The 12,599-nt window shown below is 44.7% G+C and overlaps 4 protein-coding genes across 6 annotated transcripts; 1 reads left to right on the top strand and 3 right to left on the bottom strand.

Moving 5' to 3' along the window:
* Positions 1-973: 973 nt before the first annotated feature.
* LOC6496046 (maternal effect protein staufen) lies at positions 974-8,703 on the bottom strand. Of its 2 annotated transcripts, none has more exons than XM_001960075.4 (6): positions 8,430-8,703; positions 7,662-7,872; positions 3,970-6,161; positions 3,702-3,899; positions 3,279-3,643; positions 974-3,222 (listed from the first exon to the last, which is right to left on the bottom strand). In XM_001960075.4, the coding sequence occupies exons 2-6, from the start codon at positions 7,832-7,834 to the stop codon at positions 3,040-3,042; spliced, it is 3,111 nt and encodes a 1,036-aa protein (XP_001960111.1). In that variant the 5' UTR covers positions 7,835-7,872; positions 8,430-8,703; the 3' UTR covers positions 974-3,039. The 2 variants fall into 2 exon arrangements, with proteins under 2 accessions (XP_001960111.1, XP_032306171.1); XM_032450280.2 differs by having other exon boundaries at positions 3,279-3,640.
* Positions 8,704-9,152: 449 nt separating this feature from the next.
* On the top strand, positions 9,153-10,918 carry LOC6494555 (leukocyte elastase inhibitor). The gene is made up of 2 exons (XM_001960074.4): positions 9,153-10,173; positions 10,559-10,918. Exons 1-2 carry the CDS (start codon positions 9,316-9,318, stop codon positions 10,823-10,825), a joined length of 1,125 nt encoding a protein of 374 aa, XP_001960110.1. The 5' UTR covers positions 9,153-9,315; the 3' UTR covers positions 10,826-10,918.
* A 93-nt stretch (positions 10,919-11,011) lies between these two features.
* LOC6496045 lies at positions 11,012-11,723 on the bottom strand. The gene is made up of 4 exons (XM_001960073.4): positions 11,584-11,723; positions 11,453-11,532; positions 11,266-11,398; positions 11,012-11,206 (listed from the first exon to the last, which is right to left on the bottom strand). Exons 1-4 carry the CDS (start codon positions 11,684-11,686, stop codon positions 11,091-11,093), a joined length of 432 nt encoding a protein of 143 aa, XP_001960109.2. The 5' UTR covers positions 11,687-11,723; the 3' UTR covers positions 11,012-11,090.
* LOC6496044 lies at positions 11,724-12,550 on the bottom strand. Of its 2 annotated transcripts, none has more exons than XM_001960072.4 (4): positions 12,367-12,550; positions 12,227-12,306; positions 12,028-12,163; positions 11,724-11,966 (listed from the first exon to the last, which is right to left on the bottom strand). In XM_001960072.4, the coding sequence occupies exons 1-4, from the start codon at positions 12,467-12,469 to the stop codon at positions 11,851-11,853; spliced, it is 435 nt and encodes a 144-aa protein (XP_001960108.1). In that variant the 5' UTR covers positions 12,470-12,550; the 3' UTR covers positions 11,724-11,850. The 2 variants fall into 2 exon arrangements, with proteins under 2 accessions (XP_001960108.1, XP_044571345.1); XM_044715410.1 differs by having other exon boundaries at positions 12,227-12,318; positions 12,367-12,547.
* Positions 12,551-12,599: the final 49 nt, after the last annotated feature.

Below are 12,599 nucleotides of genomic sequence, written 5' to 3'. Positions count from 1 at the left end.
TTTTCCGATTTTTACAGGGGATCCCCTTGGAAACTCCGGGATACCCCCATATGGCCCCAAACTCTGTCTATATCTTGGCCAATTTCCACCCGATTCTTGAGCGAAATACCTCAATCGATTTGTAGCTCGATTCTCTTTCATTCTGCATCAAAACCTGGAAACAAAATTTTCGATACATATTTTTTCGATTTTTGCAGAGGATCCCCTTGCAAACTCCGGGATACCCCCATATGGCCCCAAACTGTGTCTATATCTTGGCCAATTTCCATCCGATTCTTGAGCGGAATACCTCAATCGATTTGTAGCTCGATTCTCTTTCATTTTCGATCCATAATTTTTCGATTTTTGAAGGGAATCCTTTATTATTTTTGGAGGCACTCCCTATGCTACAAATCAATAAAAAGTATCTCTTTGGAACGTATGCCGTAACGTCTGCTAGATTTCTTTGTGGATCCCACCTAAGCCCTAATTTTGCATAAATATTTGTCATCGATTAGTCAGCCACATCTGTCGGCACATCATAATCTGATTTGGGCATTAAAACCGTTTACAGTTTTCGATTCGGCATTGCGAAATTGTATTTTTTGTTTTTCGCCAAATTAACAATCGTTTATGTATTTATAAGTTTATGGCTGCCTCTCACCCTTTGTCGCCAGCTTTTTGATTGTGAATTTAGAAAATATAATTTTACTAATTTTTATGAGAGTTTATGTAACGGAGCTATTCGGGTTTTCTGCCGATATTACATATTATACCACCTGTCACAAATATTTTCAGCGTAGGGCAGGGCAGGGACGGCGGTCGGCACCCGAGGCGGAGACATAAATTAGTTTATGATGCCCCATAATAGTATAAATCATAGTTTTAATGGGCGCCAGCTTGGCTGTCAATAAACGTCTTTGGAGTTTTATATTCAAACCGAGGATGGTATAATTTCCCCAACCCAGATTCCCATACCCGCGAAACAATCCGATTCAACTTTATTTCACTTTTTATTTGTATAATTACATTTTACATAGTTTCATTATAGGTTGATTTTGTTTGTGGTATAGTATTATAATGTTTACGATATATAACATGGATGTATTTATGTCACGTTACAGATAAAGACAAAACTAAATGAGTGACTGTGTTGTGGGGGTTTGGTGGGGCTTAAGACTAATAAATGTGTTCTCTCCTAATGCGCATTCTTTACTTCCTATGCCTTTATTTGGTGTTTTTTTTTTAAAAGATCTACACGCTCTGTTCTCTTGTTGTTGTGTGAATAAATATCTCACTTTAAAATTAATAATTTCAATCAATTTTGTGAAGATTTTGCAAAGCAAACGCCGCCCTAGCTACTCATTCTCATTCATAGAGTCTGCAAAATCTTCTAACAAAATGAACAGCTTTTGTTTGAAGCAAACAATGTGCACGATGTGAGTGTCTAATATTTCTTGGGGGTCTTCTAATGTTTTTTTCTGATTGTTATTGCCCTTATCTATACATTTAATACTGGGTATGACTTTCAATTTGTTCAACGGTAACAATTCGCTTGGGGCTTACACTTAGGATATATTTAATCGCAAAACGCGAATCATGCACATTGTTGCCGACGCGATTGCTTAGACAAAATACATTTTACATAATGCAACTTAACGCTTAATCAACTGGTGCTGTTTAAGGGACGACTGGCGACTTGCAACGGGCGAAAAGCATTTAAAAACTATTGTACTGAAATTTCGATTTCATCGTATATATATAATATAAATAAATATATAGATATATATATATGTGTATAGGAGGATGTTTGGAAGAAACATAGCTAAGATAAAACGGTACAAAAATAAACAAACAAATATATGTAAATTGGGGACAAAACATAGTAGATTAAACAACACGATTCATTATTCATAAGGATGTTCAGCTTTTAGCTACCATATACTCTTGCCAAAAGCTGAACATTTACAAAAATGGCTTTTTAAACATTTATAATTATAATTATAACGATTATGTAAATTGTATTTTATTATGTAAGTTTCAGCGTTATCTATCAGCCTGCCTCAACTCTCATGTCCTGTCCAGCTGCAAATTCTAGCAAAATTTTAGGGTCATCTCTATTTCCGAAATCTTTGCTGGATATTTTTGGCCAACTGACAGTGGCATGGTGTGTGCAGTTTGACATTCTCGACAGTCGCCGATGCTTAAGCTTAACACTTAATATAATATATGTATAATAGATTCATTATTCGACGAGTTTCATCAAGCAATCGACCACAAGCGGTTAATAGTAGTGTTGCTTTGAAAAATAAATCAAAAATTTGTTCAAGTTCTCCTCTAACTCTGACTCTGACTCTGGCTCTGATTCTGATTCTGACTCGACTCTGACTCGATTCTACAAATTTTGTCCAGCACTCCATATCGGGTGCTAAGAAATTTTGTATTTATTTTTGAAAGCGTTCGCCGCATGCAGCTAAGAGGTATCAATAGTCCTTTGTTCATCAATTCAATTCAAGTGGTTATTGAGCTTTTCAACATATCAGCTTTAATCTTAAATCTTATGCATGTGTCTACTGCAAAACTTATCATCTGCAATCTGTAATCAGTATTTTGTTTTGAGGGGCAATGTTTTAAGGCTAGTTATTGTTCGATTCTCGATTTGGATTAACGTTTTCGGGGCTCTGTTCAGTGTTCAGTGTTCGATTTCGATTACATTTTCAGTTCGATTCGATAATCAATTCTCAACAACAAATAAATAAAATAATAACACCAGTTTTGCACAACTTGCACATAAATAAATAAATAGGTATTAACTAATAATTTGCTATTTCAAAAAGTACTGTATCTTCTTCGATTGTTTCACTTATTTTTCACGTATTTTTTTAGTTTTTCTTCTTTTTTTCTTTTTGAATTTGCACACAGCTTGGTTTTTGGATTTTGTTTAAGGTTTGCTTTTGTGGACGGGTTTTTGCTTTGCTTTTCTCTTGCATATGTGCAATAACAAAAATTGCAGTTAATAGGAGTTCATTTTTTTCGGGGTCTTTCAACACCTATCTATGATTATTTCTTGGCATTGTTGAGGCCCAGTTCACTGAGGATCTTCAGAGCATTCCGGGCCGCATCATTCTGCGATTCATCGGAGCTCTTGCCCACCCCATGACAGATCTGTGGCGGATTCGTGGAGAGGGTCACAATGGTCAGGAACTCGTTGTGATTGCCCTTCGGATAGTCGGAGAAGTTGACCTGAAGATAGTACATTTTTAGTAAATATTTAATAATAAAATTCTTGTTAGGCTCACCTCGAATTCCAGCAGCTTGCTGAGGTACAATAGCTCCTCCTTCATGTGAACTCCGGCACTCTGAGCATTTCCGGCACTGCTGCTGGCGGTGGGGGCACTGGCATTGCTGCTGTTGCTGCTCACACCGCTTGTGTTGCTGCCACTTGAAGTATTCAACACACTCTCACTGGCTGCCTCAGTGGCTTGGGAATCGTTGCGGCCACTAACACTACTAGTGCTGCTGCTGCTGCTACTGCTACTGCTGCTGCTGTTGTTATTGTTGCTGCTGGTATCCTCTGCGGCCGGAGGCGTTTCCTTCTTGGTCTCCTCCTCCTTTGAATCCGTATTGGCCTTGGCAGTCAGAACTTGGTCCTTCTTTTTCGCTGCTATGTTCAAAATTGGGACTAAAATAATGCCATTTTGGGATTTTGGGGGAGAACTCACGTTTCTTGTTTTGTCGCAATATTAGAATGCCAGGCATGGGTCCTGCAGGCGTGGAGATCATGGGCACCTCGCCGCCTGCATTCGATTCCATTGATGGCGCTGTGACCACCGACACCGTGGCCGGGGAGCTGCCCTCGCCGGTTGGCTGGGTTTCGTTGCTGGGAGTGTGGTCGGCAGCCTCCAGAAGTTCCAAAAGAGCTAAGTGACACAAAAAATTAATAATTTAATTTATAAAAATAAGTAGAATTGTAAAAGATCTTCGACCTACCCTGGGCCGCGTTCCTCTTGGCCAATTTCTTGCTGTTGCCTGTTCCCCGGGCTGTACTGCCACTGGCCGTCACCTCCATGACGAATTCGCGTCGTCTGGATGTTTCGTTTCCATTCTTGGCTATTAGCTCGAAGATGGGCTCCTTCTCCTTGCGCATCTGCTGCAATTGAATCACCTTCGTGATGGGATTCTCTGCATCGTCCAACTCCACTGTCTTCTCCTTGATGGCCACATTCAGGCGCTTACGTCTCTCCGTCTTGACCGCCAGGGCAGCCACTTCGGGTCCAGTGGCTGTTGCTCCGGGTGTACCTGTTGATGCAACTCCTGGAGCTGCTCCGGCGGTTTTACCTGAAGTTTTCACCTTGATCCGCTTGAGCGGAGTCTGTTTGGTAGGCGTTAGTGGCGGCAGTTTTTGTAGCTCGATGAGCATCTTCTCGGCGGCACGCTTCTTGGAAAGCTTCTTGCCATTGCCCTCGCCCTCGGTGACGATGGAGCCCACGATGCAGGCCGTTATGAAGTTTTTCATGTGCGCCGGGCCCTCCTCTCGCAGGACCTTGAAGTGCACGGTCATACTCCGCTTGATTCCGATTTCATGGACCTGCGAAATGGGCGACTTCTTGTCGCCTTCGTCCATCGAATCGTCGAGGGCCTCCTCGGAAACCGAGTTCGCCTGGGTCTTGAGCACCTGCAGTGCCCTGGCAGCCGCATCGTGCTTGGCCTGCTGCAGAGTTCGCCCGATGCCCACGAACTTCTGCTTGCCCACAAACAGTGTGATCTTGCTGGGAACTGTCGGCAGAGGAGGGAACGGTCCATTCGGGCCGTGCAACATGTGAGCGCCCAGCGGTGGCGGCAGGGCGAAGCGCGAGGGGAATTTCGGGGGAAACGGTCGCTGTCCAGGCCCATGGTAGAAGCCATGAGGATGCATTGGCGGCGAGGGTATGGGCACGAATCCGTTGCCATGCCTTTGCCGCAAAGCATATGCCGGCGGCGGGGCCTGTGGCGGCATTCCAGGACCCGGCGTCGGCAGTAGCGGTGTCGCACCGTACTCCGGCAAGAGTACAGGATCCGCGGGCGGGATCTGCGTTGGATCCAGCAGATAGTAGGTGCGCTGGCACAGTTTCATGGCCAGGGCATTGAGCTCCACTGTGGGCGTGATGTGGGTTCGCGTGCTGCTGCCCTCATCGCTGCGTCGGATCTTGGGCGGCGGATGCTTGTACTTGGTCTCCTCGATGGCCTTGCTGGCGGCCAAGTGCTGCGCCTTCTTGATCTTAAACCCATCCGCCGAGTACTCCTCCTCGCCCAGCTTCAATGTGACCGTGAAGGTCTTGCAGTGCGCCGGTCCTCGTTCCCCTGTCAGTCTGTACTGGTGTGTGATCTTGTTGTACCTGGCCAGCTCGTTGACCAGGCACATGGGCGTCTTGTCCTTGGCGCCCCGTGCGGAACTGCTAGTGTCTTCGTTGTGTATTGTGCCTGTGGCATCTATATGCTCGGTGCTGCTGCAGCCGTCCAACGAGGGAGGAGAGTCCTCTGCGGTCTCCGTTTCGAGTAGAGTGTCTTCCTCCAATGGGGGATCATTGACCTTGGTGGTGCTGCTAGAGTTGCTCGGGTGGCTGATACTGCTGTTAACTGGAACCGGGGGTTCGGCTGCTTCTGGATGAACTGGAGGGGCAGCCACTGGTGGTGGTGCCATCTTGGCGGTGTTCCTGAACGTATTCTGGAGAATGGCTTTGGGAGCATAGCTGCCCCCGCTGCTGTTACTGATGGAGTTGGTGGCGCCATTGCTGGCGTAGTGTCCGTACTTCGAGGGCTTGGCCTGGCTCATATAGTAGTGGGGCGGAGGAGCGGCATAGCTGCCCAGATGGGCAGCCATGTGGTGAGGCGGCGGTGGCGGCGGGTGGTGATGGGGCGGAAGTTGGTTGTAGGCCAGGGCAGCCGGGTTGGCAGCCAGGTGATTGTGACTGTAGCCCTGAGGCGGCTGGCTACCAAGGTGTCCGTTGCTATTGCTCAGATGCTGGTGTTGCTGACGAATCTTTTGCATCTGATTGGTGTTGGTGGTGTTGCTGGTGGTGTTGCTGTTGCCGGAAGTGTTGCCGTGATGATAGGCAGCCCCAGCAGCGGGATTCGTCGGCGTCGGCTGCTGCTGCTGCTGTTGCTGTTGCTGCTGTTGCTGTTGAATGTGGAGATGATTCAAGCTGCAATGAGAAATGATTCGTTAATCAATGGCATCAAGTAGGAGCTCCTTTGGCGCATGATGTGCTGGCTTTTGCGGTTAGATCAGCAAACAATGCACACCAAGAGGATTATAGGAAGGCCATCGTTCAGCGACAAAAGTGTACATCGACTGGGGCACGGGAGAAAAAAACAAAAACACTAAGGAGCCATGCCATGCATCCTTTTTTATTCCAACCCTCCACTCCACTCCTCGCACTCTACTACCCCATACCCTTGGCTTGTTGTTGTTGTTGTTATGCCTGCGGAATGGCAGACAACAGCGGCAAGATGGAACAATGAACGAAATCCTAACAAAGCACAAAAGCCGCATTCTCTTACGCATCGTGTCATTTTTCGCCAACTGTCAGTTTCAATTGAGACGCACCTACTGCGACACCCCGACGTCCTCCGATCCATCTCCCCCTCCCAACAAGGGGTAGGGTCTCTAGAACCCAATAGGCAATGGACTGCTGCCCAGCTCCTCGTACATTTCACAAGGCGGAGAAATATTTTCGGCAATTTATAATCGGCCAAATCAGTGAGAGAGGACCGAAGCCCTAAAATTAACACTGATATGGGCAATTTGCGATTAGGATCGCAGTTAATTTTAACAATTCTTTAGCTTAAAGAAAGCAAATTATATCTTTTAGATAAAAGAGTTACATAGAGAGTCCTTTCAAGGGATATCTTTCATAAATTCTTATCTTTTAAACACTTTTCTGTAGTCCTTCTCCTCTAACTCCTATTTTCAATTTTCACCTCTCACTTGGCACTGATGATAGTATTTCATGATCCTTGGAAAATCGTACGTAAGTGTACGTTACAACGGCAGGATACGACAATATATGCAAAGATGAACTGGACATGTGCGAACCGAACCGAGTGGCAGGCAAAACGCAACTGAAGGCGGAGCGAGTTCACCCAAAAACATATGATCGCATACAATATACACTCATAGTGGAAGGACGATCCGATCCGATCCGATCCATTCCGAACCGAACCGAACCGAACGTCAAGGATAATTGCAGCAGGAGCGCTGTCGGGCAAACCCGTTATCAAGCGGAAGTCATGCTGAGCGCGAAAGAACAAAGAGCCACTGAAATTATAATTTATGAGTTGAGAAAATGGGATGATGAGTCTCACACCGATTGTCAGTGACAGGAATTAACATAATTGCCGCAACGCATAAAGACCAGACACGCCGGCGATCCTCTCTCTCTCATCCTGAGATCCAACTTCTAGAATTCTTGTGCTTCTTCCATGCTTCTGCTTTGCTTTTGAGTTGCCCCCTTAATTTGGTCTAGATCTGGCTTTCCTATTTTATTTTTGTAAAATAAATCAATCAATTAGTTGTATTATTTTGCTTGTGTTTAAATTTTAAAACTAAAAACCCGCATTATGTAAGAGGTACTCTCCACATTAACCAATAAGTTTCTTGAAATCCTTGCTTGTACTCCTGCCACTTTGTCCAGGACTCTTACCGTGCATGATGATGATCGCGGTGTGGTCCCTGCGGCGCCAAGTGCTGCTCCATGCCCGGGTGCAGCTGCATGTGGCCATGACCGTGACTGTGGTTGTGGGTGTGGCTGTGGCTGTGATGGTGGGCAGCACGAATGTGTGGCGCTGGTCGAGCGGCATGTACGTTGTGTTGCATCTTGGATCTGCTTATGGATTCCTCGAGTGCAGCTGCAACTAAAAGGGAATAAAAAAATAGTTTTTCTTTCACAATGTTTTCGTTGTCCGGACAATAGCCCTGGAGGTGTCTCATTGTCCGCGGCGATTGTGCGGACAACTTGCAACATGCAATGCATGCAAATGCAACCATTGCAGCCTAAATCAAATTGTGACAGGCAGATAGGTCACAGCAGGAGGGGAGAGGGGGTTCTGTTCGGTTCTGCCAAGAAAAAGGGGTGCGGGCCGTGGTTGAATCGCCGCCAAGAAGTAGGAATAGCAACCACCGAGGAATGTTGCACTTTTCTGGTTTTTTTTTCTTCAGCTCGGCTCGGCTCGACTCGGCGAAGGCTTGTTTTGGTTTGGCCCTTGAAATCGGATAAAATGCAGCTGCAGTTCAGGTTCCAGAGGACCCATCCGCGACATGCAATGAGGGTTCATTCGCCTGGCCAAGGACCCAAAATTCCCAATAGCAATCCCCCTTAGCAGATCGCTTGGACGCCCCTGGCCGATGGCATGGCATAACAGCGGACAGCGATGCGATCTCAGCAGGCGCAGACCCCTCCACTCACACTCACCTTCTTCCGTTGATGTATTTTCGTAATTTGGCGAGAGACGTAAACCTAAAAATCACATCAATGAAAACTCGTGTCCCGTTCCACCTACAAGGACATCAGTGTGGCGCATTCGCTGGCGGGGCATGCGCTGGTCTGGGCGCGACTTAAAACGACACTTTACAACTACTTTAACACTTAAATTAAATTGATAAACCTATTTTGCACTGTGGCTGCGGATGAAACTCGAAAAACAATGGCCGTTTGAGCGGGCGGGAAGCGGGGGGAAGTTTATTTCATGGTCACACTGTCTACAAAATCAGTGTTGTAAGTGTCTTTTAATTTGTTATCGATATTTTAAAAGGAATTTTTATTTTTAGTATTTTTTTTTTTTCAATAATTTACCCTAGAAATATAAAACCTATACGATTCGGTAATTTAAATATAATATTGCTTACGATTTTCTTACAATTTTGTCAAAGTATAATAATTTTATAGCATTATACATTTTTTTTTGTTTTTAGTTGAAATATGTGGTATTTATTGGCGCCTTTCCACATGGTCACATTCAAAATATCAACATATTTTTTAAAATCTTTTTATTTAAAACTTAAGAAATAAGAAAAACAAACAACTGAAAGATTATTTGAAGGAATGATCATGGATTCACAAATAGACTTTTCCTGGGAAATCCCCTGAGGCCCAGGAAACGGTGACGCCACTGTTTTTGTTTGATTGTTTTGATATTTTTTGGTAATGAGTCATCCGCCGGCTGTTTCCGAGGTGTTTTCACTTTTGTTGTGGCCCTCGAATGGCATTTAAGGCATTCCGGTGTAGACAGCGCTGAAAGTAGGACGCACACGCAATTCCGCGATTACCCGCCCACAATCTTAATCTCAACCAAATCGATATGTTCGACTTCAACTTGGAGTTCGCTCGCGGTGGCGCCCGCTTCACCTCGGAGCTCTTCCAGCTCCTGGCCTCTGGCGGATTAAAGGACAACGTAGTCTACTCTCCCTTCTCCATCCAGGCCTGCATTGCTCTGGCATTTGCCGGATCCAAGGGCGAAACCGCCGACGAGATCGCCAAGGTGCTCCACTTTGTCTCCAACTTCCCCCCGGAAGTGGCACAGACCTTCCAGTTTGTGCTGGAAAAGTACCGTGGCAGCAGCCTCCTGCGAGTGGCCAACAAACTCTACGTTCAGGAGGGCAAGCAGCTGAAGGCTGCCTACCAGGCGGCCATCAAGGAGCAGTACCATTCCGAAGCCGAGTCCATTAACTTTGCCCTGAACGATGCAGCTGCTCAGGCGATCAATGCCTGGGTGAACGGCAAGACTCAGGGCAAGATCACCGAACTGGTCACCGCCGATTCCTTTGACGACAACACCAGGGTGGTGCTGCTCAATGCTCTCCACTTCAAGGGCAGCTGGGCGCACAAGTTCAACGAACAGAATACCCAGGAGGACGACTTCTGGGTGGGCGAGGAGGAGCAGGTGAAGGTGAACTACATGAACCAGAAGGCCAAGTTCCCCTACGGCTACTTTGAGGATCTGGGCTGCACGGCCCTCGAGATGCCCTACCAGGACTCGGATCTGTCCATGTTCGTCCTGTTGCCGCAGGAGCGCACCGGCATCTATGACCTCGCCAAGAAGCTCAAGACCGTGAATCTTGTGGACTTGGCCGACAAACTGGTCGTGGAGGAAGTAAACGTAAAGTTCCCCAAGTTCAAAGTGGAGTACTCCTTGGACTTGGACCAGAAACTAAAAGAGGTAAGAATTTCATTTTATGGCCACGTTGCAGCATTGCAGAGGCCTCTGGAAATATTTATTGTGGGTCTTATCTAGAAAATTCCCTTGATAGATTGATGTATGAATTATTTTTAGTAGCTTATCGGTTTTACGGTGTCTAGATAGCCCCAGTAACTACTGCTGTGGTCAGCACCTCTTGACGCAGCCTGCGGTTCGTGTTAAAGATCATGTATCAGCCGCACGATTCCATAAAATTGTATAACTTTATTCCTAGTCGGATGTGACGAACCCTGAGCAACTATCTTATCGATCACCAGACCTTAACTTGGCTATGACCTCATTACCTTACCTCTGTTTGCCAAACACATTTCTCATGACATTGTTTTTTCTTTCTGCTCTCTTCCAGCTGGGTATCACGAAGATGTTTACTGAGGGCGCGGAGTTCGACAACCTCCTGGAATCCCCCGAAGGCGTCTACGTCTCCAAGGCTCTGCACAAGGCCACCATTGAGGTGAACGAGGAGGGCACCGAGGCGGCGGCTGCCACTGGCATGATCATGATGACCCGCATGATGACTTTCCCGATCCAGTTCCAGGCAGATCGTCCATTCCTGTACGTCATTTGGAACAGGAAGAACATCCTGTTCGCCGGCGCTTTCGTCAAGGCAGCTTAGAAGCTAGAATCTCTAGATATTATATTTTTTGAACCATTTTGTATTGTTTTTATTGAAAAGTATTTAAAACTAAATAGATCCATGACACAGTCATTATTTTATTTGATTTCTAAGAAACTGCCTAAAAGTATGCAATTAAAAATGTTCTCTCTTCTATCAGAACTTTTATTTTAATAATCTTATCTGTTCATCTATTGGCGAGGTATTTATTCGGATAAGCCACATTTACAGAGCTATATACAATATATAGTAATATATATGATCCCTAGATGTGACTAATGAACACTTTTTTATCCAATAAGTTGGCGTAAGCCGGCGGATCGTCATTTCGCATCCTGTCGAAAGCCTTTCGAACTGACACAAGAGCACAGCAGAGATAGGCTTAAATAAAGAATATTTCATTTAAAATGAAATTCTTTTGAAATCGGACTATAGTCTACCTGAAAATGGCACCACCAGAGGCAGAAAGGCACAATCTTGGGTCCTGATAAGGGTAACAATGGTCAAATAAACCATTAAATATAAAAACAGTGCTGTGGTGAACATCCATGGCACCAGAAGGTTATAATTTTGCTAAAAAAATATATAATTTAGTAGCTATAGCTATATAGCTAAGACATTACTTACCCTGATAGCCCCTATAATTAGGACAATGCTAGCTAGTATTTGAAGACTAGAAGTATGGATTCGCAGATCGAACAAACCAGCTACAAAAAATCATTAAAGATTTGGAGAAATTTAAGAATTACTCATCCCACCTCGCCAGTAAAATCCATCCTTTAGCAACAAATAAATGATGGCGAAGCCCATGGATAATATTCCAGAGAAGATAATCCCAAACTTGGTCTCTAGTTTCAACATTTCTCAAGTTTTATGTGCGAATTGAAGAACAACTTGGTTACAAATGACGCATTTTCAGAATTATCATTTATATTTTTTGTTTGCTTATCTAATCGGGCCACCCATTATGTACCTATTTGATTGATTAATATTAGGTCTGGCCCAGATTACAGAAGATATACATTCTATATGTGATTGATAAAGTCCTTCTTGGACATCAAGTTGGTGTATGCTGGCGGCTCCTCCTTCCGCATCCTGTCGAAGGCCAATTGCACCGAGTACAAGGCATAGCCAAGGAAAGCTTGAATTAAAAGGAAATATTATTATGTTTCTGGCACTCCTATTGGATTAATGGCACTAACCTGTAACTGGCAGAAACATTAGAGGAATAAATATCCATTCTCCACCTCTGGCCAGGACAACAATAGTCGCGTAAACCATCAGATACATAAAGAAGGCAGTGGTTATCATCCAGGGCACAAAGAATTTGTATTTTTCCTTCAAAAGTTGTTTTTAAAATGAATTAAAAATAATAATTTAATGAGAAATTTAAGTTCTCACCTTGATAGCACCCACAATGAGAACGATACTGCCTAATATCTGAAGAGATGAAATGTGTATTCCGAACTCATATAGTCCAACTGCAAGAACAACTAAAAAAAAAGTTATAGAATTTTGTTGAAAAAGATTCTAGATAGTACCTCGCCAGAAATGGTCATCCATCAGAACCAAGTAGATGATGGCAAAGGCAATGGAGGCACATCCCGAGCCAATGATGCCTCCTTTAGTATCCAACTTGTACATGATTCCGACTCAGTCTCAGTCTCAGTCAGGGAGAAGAACCTGTCTCTTGGAAGACCTTCTAACAACTGGCACTGGAATAGCCAATCGGGCCAGATGAGACAGCTTTTTGGCCTGATATCTTATCAGGAGC

This window comes from Drosophila ananassae, chromosome 3L (assembly GCF_017639315.1).
Source record: "Drosophila ananassae strain 14024-0371.13 chromosome 3L, ASM1763931v2, whole genome shotgun sequence".
Taxonomy (NCBI): domain Eukaryota; kingdom Metazoa; phylum Arthropoda; class Insecta; order Diptera; family Drosophilidae; genus Drosophila; species Drosophila ananassae.
This window is presented reverse-complemented; position numbering and strand designations above follow the sequence as displayed.

Excerpts from the sequence above, each read along its gene's own strand:
- LOC6494555 (XM_001960074.4), top strand. The coding sequence starts at position 9,316 with ATGTTCGACTTCAACTTGGAGTTCGCTCGCGGTGGCGCCCGCTTCACC. Across the intron at positions 10,174-10,558 it reads TGGACCAGAAACTAAAAGAG|CTGGGTATCACGAAGATGTT; the intron begins GTAAGAATTTCA and ends GCTCTCTTCCAG.
- LOC6496044 (XM_044715410.1), bottom strand. The coding sequence starts at position 12,469 with ATGTACAAGTTGGATACTAAAGGAGGCATCATTGGCTCGGGATGTGCC. Across the intron at positions 12,319-12,366 it reads GGATGACCATTTCTGGCGAG|TTGTTCTTGCAGTTGGACTA; the intron begins GTACTATCTAGA and ends CTTTTTTTTTAG. Across the intron at positions 11,967-12,027 it reads AATGTTTCTGCCAGTTACAG|CTTTCCTTGGCTATGCCTTG; the intron begins GTTAGTGCCATT and ends TTTTAATTCAAG.
- LOC6496045 (XM_001960073.4), bottom strand. The coding sequence starts at position 11,686 with ATGTTGAAACTAGAGACCAAGTTTGGGATTATCTTCTCTGGAATATTA. Across the intron at positions 11,533-11,583 it reads GGATGGATTTTACTGGCGAG|CTGGTTTGTTCGATCTGCGA; the intron begins GTGGGATGAGTA and ends GATTTTTTGTAG. Across the intron at positions 11,207-11,265 it reads TCTGGTGGTGCCATTTTCAG|CCTATCTCTGCTGTGCTCTT; the intron begins GTAGACTATAGT and ends TCTTTATTTAAG.
- LOC6496046 (XM_001960075.4), bottom strand. The coding sequence starts at position 7,834 with ATGCAACACAACGTACATGCCGCTCGACCAGCGCCACACATTCGTGCT. Across the intron at positions 3,900-3,969 it reads CAAGAGGAACGCGGCCCAGG|CTCTTTTGGAACTTCTGGAG; the intron begins GTAGGTCGAAGA and ends TGTGTCACTTAG. Across the intron at positions 3,223-3,278 it reads GCAAGCTGCTGGAATTCGAG|GTCAACTTCTCCGACTATCC; the intron begins GTGAGCCTAACA and ends TACTATCTTCAG.